The sequence below is a fragment of the Alexandromys fortis genome, unplaced genomic scaffold (assembly GCF_014885135.2).
Source record: "Alexandromys fortis isolate MF-2015 unplaced genomic scaffold, M_Fortis_MF-2015_v1.1 scaffold_0, whole genome shotgun sequence".
Lineage (NCBI taxonomy): Eukaryota > Metazoa > Chordata > Mammalia > Rodentia > Cricetidae > Alexandromys > Alexandromys fortis.
In genome coordinates this window covers 45,912,434-45,936,550 of record NW_026067949.1, presented here as the reverse complement: position 1 = coordinate 45,936,550, position 24,117 = coordinate 45,912,434, and the positions used below count along the sequence as shown (strand labels likewise).

The 24,117-nt window shown below is 40.4% G+C and overlaps 2 protein-coding genes across 3 annotated transcripts in view; one reads left to right on the top strand and one right to left on the bottom strand.

Moving 5' to 3' along the window:
* Positions 1-17,111, top strand: part of Paqr3 (progestin and adipoQ receptor family member 3) — a 45,985-nt gene extending 28,874 nt beyond the window's left edge. Inside the window, exon 7 of the mRNA XM_050149607.1 lies at positions 15,941-17,111. The gene's annotated coding sequence lies outside the window, so the exon portion shown is untranslated. The remainder of the gene's footprint in view (positions 1-15,940) is intronic.
* Positions 1-24,117, bottom strand: part of Bmp2k (BMP2 inducible kinase) — a 77,156-nt gene that overhangs the window by 6,553 nt on the left and 46,486 nt on the right. The window contains exons 8-15 of one of the 2 annotated variants that reach the window (XM_050149601.1): positions 21,566-21,669; positions 19,993-20,072; positions 17,973-18,133; positions 14,780-14,991; positions 13,069-13,167; positions 11,329-11,531; positions 8,851-9,008; positions 2,843-2,953 (exon numbers count right to left, since the gene is read on the bottom strand). In XM_050149601.1, the coding sequence (XP_050005558.1) occupies positions 2,843-2,953; positions 8,851-9,008; positions 11,329-11,531; positions 13,069-13,167; positions 14,780-14,991; positions 17,973-18,133; positions 19,993-20,072; positions 21,566-21,669 (1,128 nt within the window). The remainder of the gene's footprint in view (positions 1-2,842; positions 2,954-8,850; positions 9,009-11,328; positions 11,532-13,068; positions 13,168-14,779; positions 14,992-17,972; positions 18,134-19,992; positions 20,073-21,565; positions 21,670-24,117) is intronic. The other variant, XM_050149602.1, reaches the window with a different exon arrangement.

Here is a 24,117-nt window from a genome sequence, read left to right as displayed (position 1 = left end):
CATGCCATCTAAAATCAATTTGGGAGGCAGTTAAACAAAAAATTAAACATTTAGCATGATATATTAAAATGCCAGAAGTAAATAATTATCTCTGGAGAGTTTTAACAAAAAGGGGACAGGAAAGGATCAGTCATGGAAGACTTTCTTGCTAAATTTGACATTTTAAACTATATGCATTATTTATATTATACTGAATTACATGTATGTGTATGCATCTGCGTGTGGTGTGTGCACACTGAGTGCAGGAGCCCATGGAGGCCAGACATGTTGGTTCTCCCTAGAGCTGGAGTTATGAGAACCAAACTCAAATCCTCTGAGAGAGCAATAAGCACTCCTAACCACTAAGCCATCTCGAGTCCCACGTTAAAATAAAAATTATTTTAGTAATTTTAAAATTATTTTATAAAATAGGCTGGAAAAAGATAAAATTTAAAAATCAGTTAAAAGTCTTAAGGTTTAAAGCTTGTACTAGCTAGTTTTAGGGCAGCTACAATCATTTTGGAAAAGGGAATCACAATTGAGAAAATGACCATACCATATAGCCTGTGGACAAGCCTGTTACCTCTCCCCACTTGCCTTCAAATTCAGCCTCTTTTCCATTGTTATTGCATGCATGCATATACATGTATATACATATTTATTCCTAAACACACCTGCTCAATCTCTACAATGTTACTTCTAAGCACGTTGCCAGGGCTGACTGTGTGATGCTGGATGACCAGTTGGTGTGCTCTTCCAGCTTCTTGCTCTCAGCATCCCTTAATAGTTTCGAACAATTTTTCTCTTTTAAAATAAAAGGTAGTTTGTAGTGATGCATGCTTGCTATCCCAGCATTGGGAAGGCAGAAACAAGATGACGATCTCAACCTTGAGCATGGGCAACATATCAATGCAATAACAAACATGACAGACAGATGAACAGATAGATGATGGATGGAAGGACAGACAGAGAGATGGGCAGACAGAAGAATGGCACAATTCCCTAACAAAACCAGTGTAAAGAACAGTAGATTTGAGACAGTGGTTCCTCTTAAATTCCTAAAACGTTATAATTAGACTTAATTTTTACAGCATTTTGATTCATAATTGTACTGTTTTAATTTTATATAGTGCCCTCTGTATGATCTGAGGTACTCAGACTGTATCTAGCAGACTCAAGAACAATGGTTAGTGCGCCTGCCCATTCTCCAGAGCTCACTGCTCTCACTAGAGATTTTTCCCTCCCACACACAACTATTTCCTAAATTTAAAGGGAGGTTAATTTTAGTTTCGGAAGATTCATTCATTCTACAACTAGAGGAAAACAAATAACCCCCCATACCTATGTTTACCCAAAAATTATATAAAGGTATTTCTAAGCTTTCTAATACCTAGGCCAGTGGTAATATCTACTATAGATTTTTTTACTTTAATTAAACTTTGAGTCTGAAAAGTATCAAATTAACATTGCTCTCCCAGCAATCCCTTCTGTCACAGGCACGCTTGCTCCTTTACTTAGTTTCCAAACCAAGTCATTCCAGTATTAACAATGCTCATGCAGGGCAACAAGCTCTAGAGTGAGGGCATGTTGAGCCCAACTGCCCCAGCACCGAGGCCTACTTAGGAGCCTTCGGGAGATGCCGTAATGTCTCCATGCAATCACCACAGCCTAGCACTCAGGCACACTTACAAGCACCTTCTGTAGATAGCCACAATGTTTTCATACAATGACCACTGGGTTGGTTACTGGGCAAGATCAATCGCAAGTCATGCCTCCAACCCTCAAAAAGCTTTAAATCTACCAGAGAATGTACACAAAGTTAAACAAAATGGCAACATCAACCAAGCTCAATTTCTGAATAAATTGCTAATTATAAAATCCCTAAGTCAACATGAAAATAAGGGGGTGTGCAGAATAGAATAAGTCAGTGAGTGTCCTCCAATTTCTGACTTTCAGCCTCATTCTCCCAGGGCCCTTCAGAAGTGGTTTATACAGGTTATGCGCAAACCTAGGGAGGGTGACAGATGCTCGCAGAAGAGCACAAAAGAACTAATCCTGAATCTGGTCTCTGGATCAGGATCTCAAGTCACTAAGTCCTCACACTCCTGAAGACTGATGGGACATTTCTGAAATACAATTAGAGAAAAGCAATGCACTCTAACGGATTGGCAGTGTGAGCAAGCACACAGAACAAATGAAGCAGCTAGAAATTAGCTGCCTGTCCCTCTTAAGATGCTATGTCACCCATGAAATTGACGAAGATAAACCACCTTCTATAAGAGCAAAGACTAAAACAAGAACTGCAACAGCAATGAGAAACAATCCCGATTAGTGCTCTGTATTAATTACTGTTAGTAATAGTATTAGGATAATTTTGCATAGTGAATAGCATCAGCATTCAATGCCTGAACTGAAATCGAAAGACTGAATATTACAAGAGTAGTTAAAACAAAGTGATGTGCCAAAGACAAAATCATGAAGACAACTATAAAAGAGCATGGATATGCTAGGAAAACACCAGGCTTTTTAAGTAAAGTTAAGTATAAAAATATTTTAAATGTACTTTAAACATAGGAGATATTTTCATGTACCATTTCTTAAAAACCAGAACCCAATAACTGGCTTTTAGACTTATGTTTCTACCACGTGAATCAGCATTTGCCCATGTTGGCAAAGATACAATAACAAACTGTAGGTCAGACATTAAGGGAGACAAAAGACGGCTAACAGCTGACATCATTTCCCTGTTTTGCTTTCCAGACCTAACGGCTGCTCTTACTTCTTTAAACCAATGCAGTTTTGCTGCTGTTGTGCTTGCACATGTCAAGGACAGTGAAACAGTGACGTCACACATGTAACTTGCCTGAGTGAGAAATGAAAGGGACAGAACCAAAAGGGTCTTCCGGAGGATGGCTATGTGGAGCAGAGGGTGGGTCTAGATTCTTATCTGAGGGTGCGCTCTCCTCGAGCCTGTCTGCAAAAATAAGATCAAACAAAAGAAAAAATAAAATAAAATAAAGATGGTTTAAATGAAAACTGATACACAGTATAAATCAAAGTAAAAATTAAAGTAACCGCCTTTTTGAAAAATATAATTTCACAGCCCCGTTCTTAGAAGGACGGAGGCTGTTTTCTAAGGTTGAATACATATCTGCTGCTACAAAAGCAAGCTCAACAGTATTAATCAGGGCTGGGTTACATTAAACACAATCTACCCACGAAGTTAGTCTGGTTCACTTAATACTAGCTATCTACATTTTATAACACAGTGAACTTAAGTTTAAACTCTGCTCATTACAAAGACATATTCAGCAGACTTTCAACAAAAGCCTATAGAAAAAATATTGCAAATGGTTATCATTCAGAAAATTGGTAAATTCTAGTTCTCAATAGTCAGAGAAAGAATTCATTCTATTTCACGTAACATTTTGTACATTATTAACACATATGTGTGCACATGCGCACACACACATATACAGTGTATTTATTTATTCATCCAACAAATGCCTGAGAATTCAGTACACACCAAGCACAGCACTGTTCTCAGCAACTGGAATGTAACATCAAACAAAGACGCCCTCCCCCCCCCCATGTAGTTCATATGCTTACACGAGAAATAAGCAAGTGACGGACACAGCATGTTCGAAACTAATAAGCTATAGAAAAAGTGCAGACAGAAGAAAAAGAATAAGGGGATGGGCAGTGACAAAGAGTGCCTGCTAGGTCAGCGGCTGGGGACTGAGACACCACAGGTGAGGAGGAATTTGCTCTCTCCACTCCCTGGCCCTGGCTTTATTCCCCTGCACTTAAGCTCTCTGCACTGGGGTACTTACACACCTACTAAGAACTTCCTGACTTTTTTAAAGTCTCTTTCCTGATTCTCGGCAATCAAAATTATACTATTTGAAACTTATCATGAAAGAGACTTTAGGCATTCCAAGTAGACCTTTGTCCCATAGCCATTAAAACAAAACAAAACCTCAAATTCAAGTTCATGCTAGCTTGTTTTCAAGAATTCTTTTGGTGAGTAAATTATCTTGTGTTCAATTAAACTTTAAGGGACTAGAGAACAGGGAGGAAGTGGCCAAGAGAACTGACATTCTAAGAATGAACGTAGTGGGCCTTGACTCACATTTTCACAACCTACTATTGAGAGATGAAGGGTTCCCAGTTCACTGTGGTGGGAAGCAACGATGGCACAGGAAGGACAGACAACCCTAGCCGTCTTTTGGGGTAACTATAAACCAGAGACTATGCACTGTATCAAAGTCCTCCTAGGGTCCTCCAGATTCCATCAAATAACAGCAGAGACGAAGGAGGCTAACCCAAGCGACAGCCACAGTGGCGGTCACCTAAGAAAGGCATTCCTGAAATCCAGACAACATGTAGGGACGTAAACGTTAATTAGGAAGAGCCTTAAACATCAGCACTCCGTTGGGAATCTAACACAGCAGCTACTTCCCGTTACCCAGGCCTAGGCATCAGGATATATGAAATGTGAACTTGGGGGCCTCCACTGTAACACATTCTCTAAATTTACAAAACACTATCATAACAATGTCCCCAGATTATGAAAGTGCAACATCACTACTACACTCTTTGAATTCTTTTGCAGTCGGCAGATTATCTTCAGCAATCAAGTAAACTGTGCAAATACATACAGAACTGTGTAATTATAGCAAAGAAACAGACTTCATGTGGGAGTGGGCTGGTCATTACACACAGGGTCTCCATGAGGGAAAATATGGAAGATACTGTTGTATGAAACTCATTTACTTGATTATTTTCAAACAGAAGTCAGAGTACATTTATAACAAAATGAGTCACCTTCTCATTGTTCCACAAAACACAGAATCAATTTTTAACAGAGTATCTTTTAAAAATCACTTAAGGTTTCTAAAATTCACATAATTTGGGTCTCAGAACACAGAATATAAAACAAGTATACATTAACTTATTATACAATCAATTACATAGAAATAAAAACAAAACTCTCAATGTGGAGCTACATTTTAAAGACCTGGTTTCAAATGACTGATTTTCTCTCAATTAGAACAAGGCCTGAATTTGATGCAAGAAATTCACCTCACCATGCCTTACAAAAGAATTGTGTTGGCAAGTAAAGACAGTTCTTTCTCAGGTGCTTGACTGATATAGATGATGAAAACACAGGATTTTAAAATTCTGAAAACCAAGTACTTTCCATAATACCAGCACACAATCCAAACACTCGAGGAAGTATTTTAAGTATGCAGGTTAGATGGATAACAGCTTCAAACAAGGACTAAAGGTTAACAAATCGGGCTGTAAGAAGCTGTATTCATCAAGACTTTAGGGCCAGTCTAATGTGCCTGGACCACGGTGGCAGGTCTGGATGTGCGTTAGGAAAGGGTGGTTTGTGGGTATTTTTACCATAAACTAATTAGAGATCCTGACATTTACAACCACTTTCTTGTGTCTCCAAAACATATACAACATACTCAGTAAAACTGCAGAGCAACCAGCCTTCGGGTTTTTGTTATTCCTCTTAGTTATTTTGGATGAAATTTTAAACAGACAACAGTAAATCTATTTGTCCACAAATGAACCTCCTATTGTTCTTAATTAACAGTTGCAAGTATTTTCCCCAGTTTACTGCTTAACATATTAAATTACTGTTTAACATATTAAACATCATGACACATATATTCCTGAGGCTTACAAACTAAATCTGGATGCTTTGATAAAAAGACAATGACAACAGCAAGCTTAACTTAAAGAAATCACTGAGACAAACTTTATTACTAATGCTTAATCTTGGTTTAATGCATTAATATTAAGAGAGAGCCAGTAAAAGATTCTGAACCATAAATTACACTCATTTACACTAAAAGTTAAAGCAACAATAGTTTCTTTTATATGTTAAATGCCTGTTATAGGTAATCAATGGTTTTCCTAAAGATCACTAAAAGTTTTATCCATTACTAATATTTTGTTTTAATATCTCAAAAATGATGCTATAACTTTAAAATTACTTCCTATATGAAGCACACAAGTCATATATAATTTTTAGATGACATTATCTTTTTCCTAGTAAACAGCCCTCATAGGAAAATCTCGAATAATCATACAGCACTGAACTGCGGCCACTCTGCGGCCAATCTATGACTTCCAGGGGCAGTGTGTTCTCGAGAGTCACAGAAAGATGGCGGTCTCTCCCCAGAAAGCATTTCATCAACCAAACACATTTGATTTTGCAAACAACTCTGGGAAACTGTTAGTAAATAGGTGTGCCAAGAAACAAGGGTAAAACAGGCTCTGTGGTGTTCCAAGTAAACTATTTCTTCATTTTGGAAAAGTTGTTGGGGACAGAAGAATCAAGCAATCATGAACAGTCACCAACTCTCACTGCACAGAAGTTCTAGAAGAAGCCCTTGCCTATCAGAATGACTTAAATTCTAGCATACAGATCAAATGTTGGATACACTACTGCTGTCCCTGAATAAACATCAAGGTAACCATTACAGCTCATTAAAACTATGGGAAGAACCGCTCCTGGGTCCACGCATTCTACCCACGCCGATCAATCTCTGAACTTCAGAAGGCCCACTACTCCTCTCTCAACTTCAGCCTGCTCACTTAATGTTTTCCACCTGCTTCCCGCTGCCACTACCCCATCTGTAGTTGGCATTGTGTGCTCTTGACTCTGATTTGATTTTTAATTTACCAAGATATCTTGTGATTTAAATATAATTTAAAAATGTCAGGTAAATACCTTAAGATTAGGGGGATCGCTCTTATTCTCTGTGTCAAAACAATTACTTCATTTAGTGCCCCCTAACAACCCTGCCCCACCTATCCCAACTTAGACGGAGGCAGGGTGGGGCTGAAGGCAGCCAAGTGGCTTCACTGGGGCTCTACTCTGGTAAGCTTTCTGATCCTGTGTGCTCAAGTAAGAGGAGAAGCCCCGTGGTGCTGGTACCCATTGCGCAAAGCCACTGGGTAGCTGGCAAAGGCCAGCGGGTGCTCCCAGCCTGACTTCCTGGACTTTCCTTTGGGACCTGGCATCTTCTAGTGCAGTCTGAGCTGCCTTTGAAAACAGGTACACAAGTATATGCCAGTCATAGACACTTCCTATCTTCAAACTTGAAAACAATTGTTCCAGAATGTTAAAAGACAAAATTATACATGCAGTCATGTTCACACACAGTTCCTGCCCATACCAAATAAATACCACATTTTATAAGACAAAGAAATAATAAAATCCTACCTAGTGCTGGACCTTTTTAAAGATTATTTAGTGATTTTTTTTAACTCAGAAAACAAAAAATATTGATTTGGCAGACCCTTTTCAGAGCACATTAAAACTGGGAGGGAGCATCTGCTTTTAAATTAACGTTAGGCTGGGGAGACGGCTCAGCTAACACACTTGCTGCACCAGGGTGAGGAGACTCCAGATCCCCAGGATGGCTGCCAGGAGGGCATGGTGGCCACCTCCAATTCAGTGCTCAGCAGGCAAGGTGATTGAATAAACCGTAGTTTTTATTTGGGAGTTCATCTGAGACTGTCCCTCAAAGAATAAAGTAAAGAGGAATCAAAGATGACTCTCAGGCCGTCACAGGCATTTACACACACACACACACATACACACACACAGAGAGAGAGAGAGAGAGAGAGAGAGAGAGAGAGAGAGAGAGAGAGAGAGAGAGAAACACTAAAATAACCCTACAAATGACATATACTTGATGACCTCCTGCGTCTCCCTTTTACTACTCTTCAAGAGATCATTTACATCCTTTTTCCAAAGCCGTGCTTCTGGGGCTACTTAAAATAAACTCCAGGAAAAATGCCAAACAAAAATGTTGATTTAAAAACATTTTTTTAATATGAGGTAAGATTGGTTTTATCAAAGTTAACAAATGTATACCAGGGGCTTAAAACTCATTTTTATATCCATATTTAATCACCAATATACAAAATACAAATTTAGATTAGATGCCAAGCATGAATGCCTTACAGGAATCCCTTACATGAATGCAGGCCATCTGTGAATTTTACATAAAATACATACTAATTCAGACAAAGCATTTCATTTACTAAATATGTTCATAAAGCTAGTTACCTATATAAAACAGAATAGAAACTGGGAGCTATTTATTGGACCCTTCTCTTCATATGCAAAATATAGAAACACACTGTGCATATAGGTATATATGTCACATACACATATATGTATACATATATATACATACATACACATACATACACAAGCCTCAGACACTAGAAAATCACCTACATTTTCCACAAAATGAGCTCCTTCCCCTTATTCTCCAGACCTGTCCAAACACCCATTCTTCCAAAAAAGATCATGAGGCAAGTCTTGACGTAAATACTAGGTAGTTTGAGAAAAGGTAACGATTCTAAGCGACAGCATTGAGATTTGAGATTTAAAGTGGAAAAGAATTTATTTAGCTTTGGCCATATCAGGACAGCAAAGCAACCCCTTTACGTCAGCACTCATTAAAAGGACATGACACAGCATTTTTCTCGGGCATTCTCAGGGGGTCCCAGATCCACCACATCTTCTCCTGAGTGTGCATCAGGAAGGCAGATACTGACAACGTCCTCTACTTGAACATCAGTGTCCCATGTTGTGACGGTATTAGGAAGGGTTAGGATACAGCAATCTTGAGTTTATTAGCTACTACCAAGCACCTAACTTCTAAATGTGTGACAACACAGTGGACGAGTATATGAAAGAAAATGACCTGAATTTTCCCTCAAGTGCACAGAAATAATTGTCCACACCACCTGGAAACTGTCTTTGGCCTTGCCGAGTTACAGAGCTGTTACTCTACTGGGAAGCAAAATAAGCCTTCAAGTGTCCCTTACTTGATCTGAGAAGGTCGAACTCTCGGTCCAGCAGCTCCTCTTCGGTTAACTTGGAGAAGTTGTCTTCTCCGAAAGGATTCCAGCCCGACATATCAGGCGGGTGACTGACAGCCTTCTCATCTGTAAAGCGTGGGCCTGCCTCCTTCTCAGCAACTGACCTAGTTGAAAGAGAAAGGAAAATGAATGAAAAGGATGACGAAACAATTGAGAAACCGCCAGTGTTCCACTTACAGTTTAGAAACTCTCAGAAATAAGACCTGGAGTACAGGATGGACAGACAACAGCTGTAATCTGAACCGCCTTCACAGAGCACACAGCTCTGTAACCACCCGTGGATGGCACATTTGCTGTGTTTCTTTCTCAGTCCCTTACTCCTCAGCACTTGTCCAGGCAGTGATGCACACCTTTAATTCCAGCACTCACTAGGCAGAGGCAGAGACAGATGAATCTCAAGTTCAAGGCCAATCTTTCAGAAGTGTAAGTCAGTGACCCTCAAAGTCAGCGTTGTCTTTCCTGTACCAGCCTCATCTCATCAGTGTCTTAAGTTGCTTTGATGTGGCTGTCCTGGAGCGTGCTAATAGACTATCGTGGCCCCCATCTGGAGATGTGCCTGCTTTATCCTTCTGCTGGGATTAAAGACATGTGCCACCGTGCCTAGCTCTCACTTATGAGATCGGCCTGTGCGACCCTGGGCAAAGGGATCCGTGTTCCTGTGTGTGTGGAGGGCATGCGCTATCTGAACTTTTATTACTTGTGGTTTGATTTGTTGGGGAAATGTGCTGGAAAGTAAACCTCAGTTGTGGCCACATGGACTTCTAATGAAAACGCAGTATACCAACTGCATCCAGCAAAGTCTGCGATTCTAGTAAGAAAAACTCTCTCATTCTTGTCGCGGGGGGACTAGTGCAGCAGATTCATTAGAACACTGCTTGCATTTCATAGCTTACATCCTACTGGATAGAATTTGTTTCAAGTGTGTATTTTTGGCCTTAATTTTCTTATGATAATGCTATTAATGTGTTCTAGAAAAGAGATAAGCAGACAAACAAAACGAGAGTGAAAAATAACAAACGGCAAAGCCTGATTTGTACTTTTTAAGTTCTGTTCGCCATTAAATTAGTTCTCACAACTCATGTAAACCTCTATTGTGTTTCAGAAAAGTATCTCATTCGTTTTTAAAAACCTCCTTCCTGGTGTCACCCCAACACATAACAGATCCCTGCCCTTCCTGGTGTCACCCCTGTATGTAACAGATCCCTGCCCTTCCTGGTGTCACCCCTGTATGTAACAGATCCCTATCAATCTTCTTCTTCTCCTCTTCCTCCTGCCCTTCCTCCCTCCCTCCTACCCTTTCCATCTCTCATTCCCCCCCACACACACACAACTATGACTAACTGTAAACTTACCCTCTTTAGACACACACAATTTACAGTATGAGGTTGTCCCTCATGCCCACTGTCTACTCGAACTCATGGTCTCTCTCTCTCCTACTGTTTCAAAACCTGAAACTGTGTTTAAGAGCCTCTTTGGTGTTCTAGTAATGAGCTTATCAGCTAATTTCAGTCTTGTATTTAAAGCAAATCCTAGTGATTGCTGTGGGGTGGGAGGGATGTGTCCGTGTGCACATGCACACTTGTCCATCTTGTTTCTTGATATTGGGGCTCTTAAATGGTTTGGGGCTCATCCATTAGGTTAGGCTGGGATCTCCAGGGATCCCCCAATCCCCATCTCCCCAGCTCTGAGATTATGGTGTGTGCCATCACTCCCTTCTTTCTTTAATAGACCCTGAAGATCAAACGTAGGTCTTTGTGCCTATGTGGAAAGTACTTTACCAAGCTATCTCCCAACACTTAATACTGGCTCTTAATTCCAAGATCCTAAAGTACTTAACACAGTAATGTCACATCCATGTGTGAGAAACTTTGTATCAAAGTTCTTCAATTCATTGTAATGAGTTCCCATATAAAGTATCCATATAATATAATTCTAACCAATATATCTAGATAGTTATAAGTCACTATTTCCCAACTACACTAAATTTGCTACACATGATATACTTAAAATGTTTGTTCCTGTATAAAAAAAATTATATAAATTTTATGAATAGTCAAGTTAATTGTAAGGTAGTAATAACACATAAGTAGAAAAGGCTAACCTGTTTAAAAGGGTTATTTATTTTCAACTACTAAGAGAGTGTTCTAGGATTTTGTTTTTACTTAAATTACAAAGAATGCTTTGATGTGCAAACCAACAAATTCCTCAACCTAACTGTCCTCAGGTATAGTTAAACTCTGCAAATAGCAACTGGCAGAACTGCTAGATGGTAATGGAAGGAAGACACACAACAGGGGACTGGGAGGGGAATGAATCAGCTCTACATGAAGATGAACTGACTGAATCAAGAGCCACTTAGTGGGCTTCTCATCAATACCATTCACTCCACAGTAAGTCCCTTTGCAGTCACTGGAAAACACTTACCTACTGGCACCGAAAGAGGAATCCGCTATGGTTCCAAGCTGGGCTGGAAGTGATGAAGCGTAGGAAATTAAGGCTGGTGAGAACTCTTGAGGGGAGGTAAGATACTCGGGTGATGCCAGGTGCTGAGGCTGCTGATGGTGCTGAGGCTGCTGATGGTGAGCTAGCATCTGTTGCTGCAAGAAAGCCTGGTGATACTGCTGCATCTGAAACAAGAAACAACACAACCCATGTCAAGTCACCTCAGCACTGACCAGTGTCTGCCTCCCTTTTCCCATGGAGACAAAACCAGAAACCCAAAAAACTAATCGAGTATTTGAAGAAGTAGCTGTTACCAGAAAACTACATGGGGTGACTTAAAAACATTTATTATTAAAAAGCCAGATCACTTGGCCAGATTCAAAATTCCTTCTTAGCCAGGCGGTGGTGGCACACGCCTTTAATCCCAGCACTCGGGATGCAGAGGCAGGCGGATCTCTGTGAGTTCGAGGCCAGCCTGGTCTACAAGAGCTAGTTCCAGGACAGGAACCAAAAAGCTACGGAGAAACCCTGTCTCGAAGAAAAAAAAAATCAAAATTCCTTCTTTAACTGTTTTAAGAAAAACACAAAGGAGTAGACTAGAGTAAAGTGATTCTGTTAAGAAAGAGATGGAGGGAAGGGGAGGGGCGGGGCATAGCATAGCCCTTCTACGTTTCCCTTTTCCTCAATAGATACTTGCTGACTGAAAGAGCTACAACAAAAGATTAGAGGACTCTGATCGACAGAAGTGTCATCAGACAGTTATTAAGTGCCACAATCAGATGCAAGAGTTTAATTGCAGAGTGCTTGAGAATATCTGTCTGTCTTCAATATATGTCACTTACTAACTTTTTAACGTGTGGTGTGCGCGCACGTGTGTACACAGGGCAGACATGGCATCAGTACTTGTGGAGCTCAGGACCAACACTGATGCTTCCTTCTAGCAAGCTCTAGCTTAGTTTTTGAGACAAGTTTTCTCTGAGCCTGAAGTTCACCAATTCAGTTGGAAACAGCTGGCCAATGAGCTTCAAGATCTATGTCTCTCTACCTGGCCCAGTGGGATGCTGGGTGGAACATGTGCTGCTAGCTCTCCACTTCTAACTGGGGCCTGGGGATCTGAACGCAGGTCCTCTTTCTTACACAGCAAACGCCATCTCTCCATCTTGCCTCACTTAAATAACAAATTAATATACATGGGTGTAGACAGAGGTCAAGATTTGGGTGTCCCTCCATCATCATTTGCCCCTTATTTGTTGAGACACGATCTTCCACTGGACCTAGAGCTTAGTGATTAGCTAGACCGACTGGCCAGCAACTCCCGGGTTTTCCATCGCTGCCTCCTTATTGCTGGGATTATAGGTGCAAACTGCTAAACCCAGACTTCTGAATCTGGGCGGAAGATTAAACTTAGGTCCTCGTACACACATGACAAGCACTGATCTGCTGGACTGAGTACACACGTGACAAGCACTTATCTGCAGGACTGAGTACACACGTGACAAGCACTTATCTGCGGGACTGAGTACACACGTGACAAGCACTTATCTGCGGGACTGAGTACACACGTGACAAGCACTTATCTGCGGGACTGAGTACACACGTGATCTGCTGGACGGACTCCTCTCCCTAGCCCCCAACTGACTTTGAATGATGAAATTCTAAATACCATCATGCATACTGTAAATTCCAACCTAGTAATACACTGAGCTATTACACAGCCCTTACCATTGTAGGATATTGTGATCCAGGGGGTTGAGGCTGATAGACTGAATGCATTAAAAACTGTTGCTGAAGTATCTGTTGCTGCTGCATTGCATGCTGATACTACGAGAGGAAAAAAAGAAAAACAAACAGAAATCAATACTGTGGTGGTTTGAATGAAAATGGCCTCTACAGTCTATGATGTTTGAATGCTTGCTCCCCAGTTAGTGGTACTATTTAGACAGAATTAGGAGGTCTAGCTTTGTTGGAATAGGTGTGGCCTTGTTGGAAGTGTGTCTCTGGGGATGAGCTGAGAGGTTTCAAAAAATCCATGCCAGGTTCAGTCTCTCTCTCTCCTCTCTCTCCTCTCTCTCTCTCTCTCTCTCTCTCTCTCTCTCTCTCTCTGTTCTGGAAACTTGGAGATCAGATGTGGGCTCTCAGCTACTGCTCCAGCACATGCATGCCTGCCTGCTGCCACATTCTCCACCGCGATAACAGGCTAACCTTCTGAAACTGTAAGCAAGCACCCAATTAAATGCTTTATGAGTCACCTTGATCACAGTGTCTCCTCACAGAAATAGGTCAGTAATTAAAACAAGTAATATCCATGCCTTTTCAATCCCAGAGTTTTTATTGTGGTTTGGTTTTATTTTGTGTGCATCATGAGTGTACAGTGCCCACAGAGTCCAAATGAGGGCATCAGATTCCCTGGAAATGAGGTTACTAATCACTGAACCATCATGTGGATGCTGGGAATTGAACTTAGGTCCTCTGGAAAGCAGCCAGTGCTTTTAACCATTGGGCCATGTCTCCATCCCAAGTTCTGTTTTTGTGAGCATTGATTTTATCAGGTCAATGGTTAAGACAGTCAAGTCTTAAAACCAATATAAAACAACTACAATCTGTGACTGTCACTTTATATGTTTATAGAATAAGTTTTAAAGTAGTAATAGAACACAGTTTAGCTAAAACTGTATCCGCACAATTTAAGAATGTTTGGAAGAAAGCTAACAAACACTTGTCAGCATTTCCTAGTTGATGAAGACAGCCTTCAGCCATCTCTGACTCATTACAGTCAGTCTTCAGGTTCTTCGCCTCCTTCCATGTTTTCTGGTGTCTCATGGCACCACCTCCTCACCACCCTCTCTGTTTCCACCAGCCAGCAGCGGAGGAAGCGACATAATGAAAAGTGTCACGTACACAGTTAGCTCCAGACGGAGAGGAGACAAAGATGGAATGCTTGTGCGTACAATTGGTTCCATTTAGGAAGGTTTAGTGAGACCAGAATTTTGCAGGTTTCTATAAAGCAAAATTCAGAATAATGTTTCTTTTTGATTCAATGCCAACACAGTCAAAATAATGAGAAATTAAAAATAGGACTACAGAAATGACTCAGCAGTTAAGGGCAAGGGTCATAGCCAAAAATAATAAAATAATAAAAAGGCGTTACTTTTGAAAATATATCAGTTTTTACGCAGCACTGAAATATAAAAAAATATAGCAAATATAAAGTGTGGTGTTTATTTCTGAGTACAAATGAACACTTCTGGTTCATAAAGCCAGGATGTGGCCTATTAAAAGAGCACCTCTTCCTTCAGCATCATATTCTCCCGTGAGCAGGAAATCAAGGGAATTGTTTGTTTTAATATGCCTATGATACAAAAGTGAATGCAATAATATTCCATCGCTGTGTGAATCTCACACACTTCCCTATCTAACGTAACAAAAATACTACCTGCTGCAAATAAGCATTTTGAAGTAGCTGTTGCTGCTGCTGTTGCTGCTGCTGCTGCTGTTGCTGCTGGTGAGGAACGCGATGCAAATGAAGTTGCTGTAATCTCCAGTCTCCCTGCTGCAGTTGCTGGAGGACTCTATGTTGTTGTGGTGGCTGCTGAGGGGGACCCTGACTCATTAAGACTTCAGACCCATTTCCAGGTCTCTGCGCTCCTATAGTTCCAAAAACATTAATACACAGGTAATTTACAAAACAGCTGATTTCAAGTTATTTAATTAGGACATTTCTATGGTTTTATAGTGGACCTCTGTGTCTACATTACACAGTCTACACCAAGTACTCACCACAACTGTAAGTGCCTGTGGAGTGTCATTTTGTCATCTACAACAGATCAGTGTCTTAGGAGTGCACCATGTGTCACTTTCATCTTCCTGCCCCCTAGAGCAGCCACACGCAAACTTGTTCCCAACACGGCTCGCTGGCCAGGTCTGAGAGCAGCATTCCCATCTACTGAAATCTCAACACTTCAAGTTCAGGGCAGGTATCTTTCTTGTTCCCTCCCCTAGCACTTCCTCTTAATCTCTGACGTTTCACTCACCTTTCACATACCAATGGCTTCCAGTGCTGTTTGCTTTTACTTTCCTACTGTTGCAAATACATATTTTCTCACATAATACATCCTTCCCCTCCCGTTACTCCTCCAGTTCCTCCGCACTTCCCCTCCCATCTGTCTCTCACTAGAAAACAGACTTCTAAGGTATGATAAAATATGATGGCCCACAACCATCTAAGATCCCAGTCTCAGGGGATCTGATCCCCTTTAGGTCTCCACAGGCATATCCATGCACACAAGCACAGACATGCATGCAGATAAAAAACACCTACACACATAAAATTAACATAAATAAATTGGAGGGAGGGACAGAACCAAGGAGAAAAGAACTCTCACAGTACAGCAATCACCCTGAGAAATGACAGACAGATCTGCATGGAAATAAAAGGATGTTGTGCAGCACAGAAGGAAGATACTATCTAGACACAGAAAACTTTTACACTAACAAGAAATTCACATATCTAGAATCTATAAAGAACTCCAAAAATTAAAGACCAAACCCCATCCAATCAAGATCCATAACATGTCCCATTCCTGTTTCCCTACAGAACCCTAAGGACTCTGCGCATGATCACCACACACGGCTGCTGTGGCTCGAGTACCTGACATGCTCTCCCACAGGCTCCTGCAATTGAGCACTGGGTTCTTTGGGAAGATGCAGAACCCCGAGGATGGAACCTGACTGCAAGGGTAGGCCACTGGAAGCAGGTCCTCGAGGCTTTATAGGCCGGCCCCCCTCTGTTCACCCGCTGTTTCCTGAGTGCACATGCCATGTGACCACTAAGCCTTCAACTCCTGCCACCATGCCTCCCCTGGCTGCTGCCATGTCTTCCCCACCATGGCGAACTGTGAAGGAAAAACAAACAAGGAACCTTTCTCCCTTACACCGCTCTTGCCAGGGTACTTTATCGCAGCAACCGGAAAAGAAACGGTCACCATACCCAAATCCTTGAAAAAGTCCTTTCAAACACTGTCGCTGAGGAAGCTCAGGGATGCGCACACTTTAGTGACAAACCAAGACTAGGAAGATGTCCAACCAGGGAAGGCAGGAAAGAGGGAACACCAAATGTCTACCTGAGATGGAATTTTCCATATGCCCGAATACTTCCCACAGTTAAAAGTAAGGGAGTAAGATATCACAAGATCAAGTCAGTTCCCACAACACAAATGGTGGCTGATAACTGCCAGTAACTCCAGTTTCAAGGCATCTGATGCCCTTTCCTGGTACACAAACATACAATGCAGCCAAACACTCACATACAAAAAATAATTTCTAAATGAAATGGAAATTATATACAAAATGTCATCATCTTTTTTTCCCGTGGAATTAATATTCCAGTTGAATAGCACAAACTCACTGCAGCAATATGCCAGGTAATGTGAAGATAAACATCCCTTCTCTGAGCCAGACTTACAATAGCAAATAACAGTCATCATTTCATAGCATCACTGGACCAGACCTTACAGTAAGCCGTCATTTAAACTTCTATTAGATACTATTAGATAGGTACTCATATTTTGTTAGATATGTTAGTTTTAAAAATGGGAGAAATGTAACTCAAATAACATTCATGAGTCAAAATATGTGATCTTACCCACTACAGTATCTGTAATAAAAACATTTCAACATTAAAACAAGACAGATTTGTCAGGAAATATTGCACGAATCAGGGTTTATAGAAGGTGATTCTGCAGATTACATCTTTGACATCTTTAGAAATTAAATTTACTTTGTCATAAAGACAGTTCCCTGTGAGGAGGTTTTTGGTATTACACTTATCATAATGCATTTAAGATTATAAAAACAATTTCTCAAAATCAAGTAAGAACAGTGCTTACACCGTGATACCCATATGGTTCCTTCACCAGGGCTCTAGAGGCTTATGCCCTATGGAATGTAAGCTACTTCCTGCCCAGTACAACACAGGATCTCCGACACCTGTTACTGCCACCCTCAAACCTACTAGCTGATGATTCAAAGATGAGCTTCCATTTCTATATCAAAAAAAACCCTGATATTTCTCTATATATATTTAAGTTACTAGTAACTTTACCTTTAAAACTTCAGAACAAAGTAGTCCAGCTTATTAGACATCAATAGACAGGTTCTTGTAGGGAGCAGGATATGTGTGCCTGTGCACACTTGTCTATATAGGTGTGCTCACACATATGCAGAGGTCAAAGAGGGGTTCAGTGTCTTCTGCAGTCATTTTCCCACCTTTTCTATCTTCTGATACAGAGTCTCTCACTAAATCTAGGGCTCTCATTTCAGTCAGATTGGCTAGCTAGCAAACCTACGACCAGCCTGTCTCTAGCCCCTAACCCGCCCACCATGGTCCCACGCGTTTGTATGCCCCACACTGGTTACAGGAGCACAGTGCTGTGCCCATCTGTTGTACTGCGGTGCTGGGATCTAAGCTCAGGTCCGCATGCCTGCACGGCAAGTACTTTACCGACTGAGCCACGTATCAAGCCCCATTTCTTAAAGTGTGTGTTCTATGCTTTAGGAATCAAACCACGTCGCGTTTATCCATACCATGATAACTGTCGGGAGAGATCAGAACTGCAAAAGCTAATTACCTTTAGGCTTGTGGTTACTGAATTCACCAGGAGCAGGAACTTTAACAGGCGTAGCTGAACTCTGAATGGCCAGCACACTGGAAGTGGCAGTAGTGGAATTGGCCTTTGGTCTTTGTCTTGGTGCAATTGAGGTTTCTGTTGGTCCAATGGTATCTGTTATTCTATAATAGAAAAATATAATTTATTCCAAATATTAAGATTATTTCTAGTTACTATTCATTCTATACATTAGAGTTACAGATGACCACATTAGTCATTTTGGATCCCTTCTAAGTATTCACCTCAGAATATATGTTTAATAAAACTAGTAAAGTAGAAAAAAAAAAATACAGCCAGCCACAGTTGTTGAAACTGTACAATTGTTCATAGTCAGCCTTCAAATGGAAGAAAAGGAATCCGACCCCCGAGATTAATGGGCAGCCTGAGACTGACAGAATATAAGCAGAAATCTTCTTATCAGGTTACGGATAAAACTGAGGTTCAGTTCTTTTAAAAGACACAAGAAGTAATAATAACTCCCTAGCTCAGACTCAGAAAAAGGAAAGGGCTCTCCCATGGCAGTGAGACAGTGGACATCAGAGCTGTCAGGCAAGGCTGTCTGCTCACATCCAACCCTTGTTCCCTCCAACATCAGATGAGGGTTAGGAGAAATCTGGACTGGGACTCAGTTTCAGCCCCAAATGCAGTCAGTAAAGTGGTAGGCACAATTTTGAAAGCAACGTGACTAGCAGGCATAGGTGAACTGTCAAAACAAACAAACAAAACCAGAAAACAGGTAAGTTTATGTTTAATATTCATATATGCATATCATATGTCTGGATCAAATCCAATGCCCACTCCCTCCCCTCCAATTTTTTTCCCTACTACCCTCACAACTTCATGTGCTCTTTTTTATTTTATTTTTTGATAGCCACTCAGTTCACTTGGTATTGAAGGTATAGGCATAGGTGCAGGACCAATATAATTTTGAAATTACATATTTTTCAACTTATCTTTCTATAAAGTCAGTATAGAATTTTCGATAACTTTCTCCAAAAATATTTATTTGACGACTTCACTTAATATTATTTCAAATGATTTAACACCTAAAATTGTAGATGCATGGTTTATCAAGCCCACAGCTCCTGCAATCACCACACACACCTACAGTTCTCTCACAATACCTACATGTAACACAAGAGGGAGCTGTACTAACAATGATCTTCCCAAAAGGGGGGGAAAAAACTGCATCAGAGATTTCAAAAAATTAGGGCTGGTAACCTAATTGAACTCAGTCAGTCATGAGAGGATCATGAGAGGAAGACATGAACCTATTATAGAAGGGGTACTGAATGGGAAGTGGAAGGGGGGCAGTCGGGGGTGAAAGATGGATACTCAGCATGGTACAGTACAAGTCCTCTAAAAATGTAACAAAAACAGTAAGATCATTTATATATACAGCCAGCTACAGCTCCTTTTAAGATAATCAAGTTGTCCACAAGAGCATGAATTCTTAATTGCTTAATCATCTCTCCAGCCTCAGATTTTAAGTTTCAACCTACATAATAGAATTCAAACTTATCAATAGAGTAAATAACTGAAAAATAAGGCTTCAAATGTAATTCTTTACCAGGCTTTCTAGTTATATACACATATAACTTCTACAAGCTATATACACTAATGACCTGTGGCAATTATTGTTTCTTTTCTTAAATATAAACAATTGATTTAATAGCTAGTAAGTCAAATCTTAAGAATTGTCAGTGATGAAAATGGCCACAATCCCACAGAGAAGGCAAGACCCGCTACCACATCAGCCGTGAGCATTCCACCTTCACAGATGGGTGAGCGTTCACATGAGAATGGCGTCACACCCGGTATTTAGCACCTGTGGAAGTTTATTTTGTACTCTCAATGTAAGCTATGGAACCACAGATTGGACAACACAGCATCTGGGACACAGGAATTGCTACAGTCAAAATGAGAACTACAGCCTTTTCTTTTACAGAGGTCCTGTTGGCACCAGCAGGGTCTTGCCCACCTGGCTTTCATTTGGCTTTTCTTAGCAGCAGCTTCACTCGCAGTCATTGGCTCAGGAAGAGCTGAGGGAAGAGAAGAATTCTGGGAAGAAAAACATAGTTTTCAATTTAAGTTGTAGTAATTTTTAGACTATAGATAGACTACTAAACCTCTGAAACACTGACTGAGATACTATTATTTTCATGACCCATATTACAGATTATGCAGATATACTCCCCAGATGTAATCTAGAAATACCACATTACACAAATGTCATCTTTATATTGATTTTCTACAGAAATCTCTAGAAGATGAACACAGCATTACAGTATGCAATATTCTTTTAGGTAAATCCTGAGTTTAAAATAAGATTTTATCACAGTTTATACAACTGATATTTCATACTTCTGAAAATAATTACACAACCAGGACAACAATCACACTGTAAATATGACAGGTAACTGTGAGCATAAGCCGAACAGAGGCTGCTCTGCTCACTGAAACAGCAGAGCAGCAACAGAGAGATACTAAGTGATACAGTGAGGGCTTCAGAAAGACACAGCTACCACAAGTTCTTCCACGTTATACAAGAAGAAAACATAAGCCAGAACACAAAGATCTCTACAGTGTTCATCATAGATTAAAATCAATGATGACCCAGAAATTGGGCATTAAAAGGCGCAGAAATCTGGCATGTACAGTTCATTGTAGTATGCAGGAGTGACAAGCAGCCAAAGCCTTTGAGCCAGGCGTAACAGCACACAGTTAATCCTAGCACTCTGGGAGGAATAGGCAGGCTGATATCTGTGAGTTTGAGGCCAGTCTAGTCTATGTAATGAATTCCAGGAGAGCCAGGACTATGTAGAGAGAGACAGACTTTGCCAAAAGAAGAAAAAAAGATAGGAAGGAAGGAAGGAAGGAAGGAAGGAAGGAAGGAAGGAAGGAAGGAAGGAAGGAAGGAAGGAAAGAGGAAGGGAAGGAGGGAGAGAGGGAAGGAGGGAGAGAGGGAAGGAGGGAAGAACCAAAGCCTCTGAGTAAAATCAAGCATTCCCAAATGCGCACTGTGTTTGGCTTAGCCCCGGGCTGTATATTAGCTATAATCATAACTGCTATCCTAGATTTACAGCAGGAGAAGGGGATCAGCCACCATAAAATATAAATTAGCCAGTGATAAAAGAAATCTCTGAAGTCAGGGCTCTCCCTGCACAATGCCGTCTCTATTTACACCAAAGGGTCCCACAGTTTCTCATTTAACTTTGTGCTTAGAGTCTGCCTCAATAATGTCTGATCACAGTTCTCGGTTAAAACTCAAAACACTTAAAATTCTGCTATCAAATACTTCAATACTTAATAACAGCCTATGGTCTGTGACTGACATGTCATGTTGTGTCTCTCTCCACAATCCAAAATATCCTGCTGAAGCTCTCCAGAACACCTGAGTGAAGGCTCAGGCTTGACGCCTACGACACAAGCAGCATCTCACACTATCAAGACCACCTGACAGAAAACAAGAAGCTCTTAAAGCACATGCATGTACATGTAAACACATATAATTAAAGGATTTTAAAGTCTTTCCTACTTGGAAAAGTACTTACGTTGATGTTGGACACTGGACAATCCTTTTTGGCGAATTTAAATGCGAAGTGGGACACTTGAAATATGTCAGGTCTGTTATCCGGATCTGGTTCAAGCATGAACCCTGTAATAACAGGTCAAAACGTTCAATGTCTGACTGAAGACAAGCAGTACAGAAAGGCATATTACAGGAGGGGCAATCTCTCTAGCCTAAGAACAGTGATTCCAGATGACATAGAAGAAATGCTTAGAAGAAATGGCAGAAACTTTTCCTACAAAATGAACTTAACCGTGAACACATTACAGTGGCAGGTAACAACATCTATGTCTGCCCTGGATGGATGGAAGGTGTGCTTACACTCTTGAAAAAGTGGCACAGAACAAACGTGAGTTAACAATACAAAACCAGTGAACTTAGGGAATACTTAATTATTTAAGAAAGCTCCAGGGGTCACAGTGAAGAGGTTGTTCTCCTAGAAGAACCCTTTAAAATAATTCTCACTATAACGCAAAATACCTTTACTTTCCTTTATTTTGAAATTATCCTCATGACTGAGAAAAGGCTAAGTATGCACGTTATATTCATCTAGCAGAGCAGCAGAGGATTGGCACTACAGATTTTAAAAATGCCTCCTTGACATACTATCAATATGGACCACAGTTCTTGGCTTCAATATTCTTTCTCATCATCATGGTCAGAGGTCTGAGCAGTTCTGTATATGTATTACCAACATATTTACATCAACCTTACAGCATGCATCAAGTCCCTGAGATATTCCGTTTAACCAAAAATAACCATTTACTAACATTTATCTATTTCTTGAGTAACTTATATTTCGCTTCCCTGAGGATGAAATTTATATTCAACTCTGTAACTACAGACATTTCCATGGCCAGTTCTACTTCATTACCCTTAAAATATTTCCAATGCTTAACCATGTCAAATGTTTGAAATGAAAATTTACATTAGCTATTCTCAAGTTTTTTAGAGAAGCAGCAAGTGTCCACATTCACAGCACTAAGAGCTACAGGAAACACTGAGAGTCCACGGTCACGGACTAAGACAGAGCTACAGGAAAAGCTGAGAGTCCACGGTCACAGACTAAGTAAGACAGAGCTACAGGAAAAGCTGAGAGTCCATGGTCACGGACTAAGACAGAGCTACAGGAAAAGCTGAGAGTCCACGGTCATAGACTAAGACAGAGCTACAGGAAACAATGAGAGTCCACGGTCACGGACTAAGCTACAGGAAACAGTGAGAGTCCACGTTCAGGGGACTAAACTGGAGCTACAGATCAAAACGGACTCAACTCCTTTCTAAACCTAGTGCCTTGAACAAAGAATGGTAAACAGTGACTCCAAGCGACAAAGCCTAGCTTGTATCAGGAAATCATGAGCTTGATTATAAAAATACAAAATCATCCATCTAATATGATTTATATATTTTTAAAAGCTAAAGTTTATTCTTTCCACAGCCAATACTAAATTAGTAGTGAGGATCCAATCACACAGAACAGGAGATGCATGCCTGTGTTTAGACAAAGGTAAGCGCAGCACCTCTCTTCCAAATATAACAAGGAGAGATACTACTGGGATTGAAAACTGTATATGTGTATATGTGTGTGTGCACCTGCACACATGTGGGCCAGGGGACAACTTCCAGGAGTCAGTCCTCTCCTTCCATGACAGCTTCTGAACAAGGAACTCTAGCAGCATTGACCTTGCTCATTAAGCATTTTTATCCTTGAGCCATTTCCCTGACCGCTGTTTTTAAAACTTACAGGAGTTTTATATACCAAATTTACTTGAAAATTTTAATTTACTCAGTATATTTAGTTTATTTCATTTTTTGGCATAGTCAAATTGATATCAGAAACTAAAATCTTCACATTCATGGTCAAGTAAAAGAAGCATATGCTACACAGTAAACTGCCGATTAATTAAACTCCAATTGAGTCTAAAATTATCAACAGTATTATCATGCTTACCACAGTACTCCACAAACACATTCCCACACACATATGGGGGTACACATAAACACAGAGAAACTCAATACTAGTTAGGAATAAAGTCACATAGCAAGGCATAAGCTGCTCAGTCTTTCGCAAATTACTGGTCAAAGAGAACACTGAGCCTTTAAGACATTTCAAGATCGCCAACAAAACTGTACATTCAATTATTACTAAAACATTATACTTAGCAACAAAGTTACAGCTACAATGGTTTGTAAAAATGTCTTCAATACAACACTGAACTAAACTAGCCAGAGAACAAAGCAACTAAATCCCACACCCTAGTTTTAGGCATTACAATTAATAGGGATTAATTATTTCATGCTTCTGTTTTCCTAAATCTTTTTGAGAACATTATTATATAAAATACAGAGGGTTAAGAGTTTAATATTTATTCAAATACAATGGCGGTATATTTGCTCATTTTCTTAAAAAAATCATTCTACAAAATTGCACACTAAAATAGAAGTCCTATTTTAAAAAGCTAGAGGAATGTCATGAGAGACGACTGAAATCCAAGTCACAGGTACCCGGACCATAACTCAGACTGCCCAGACAGG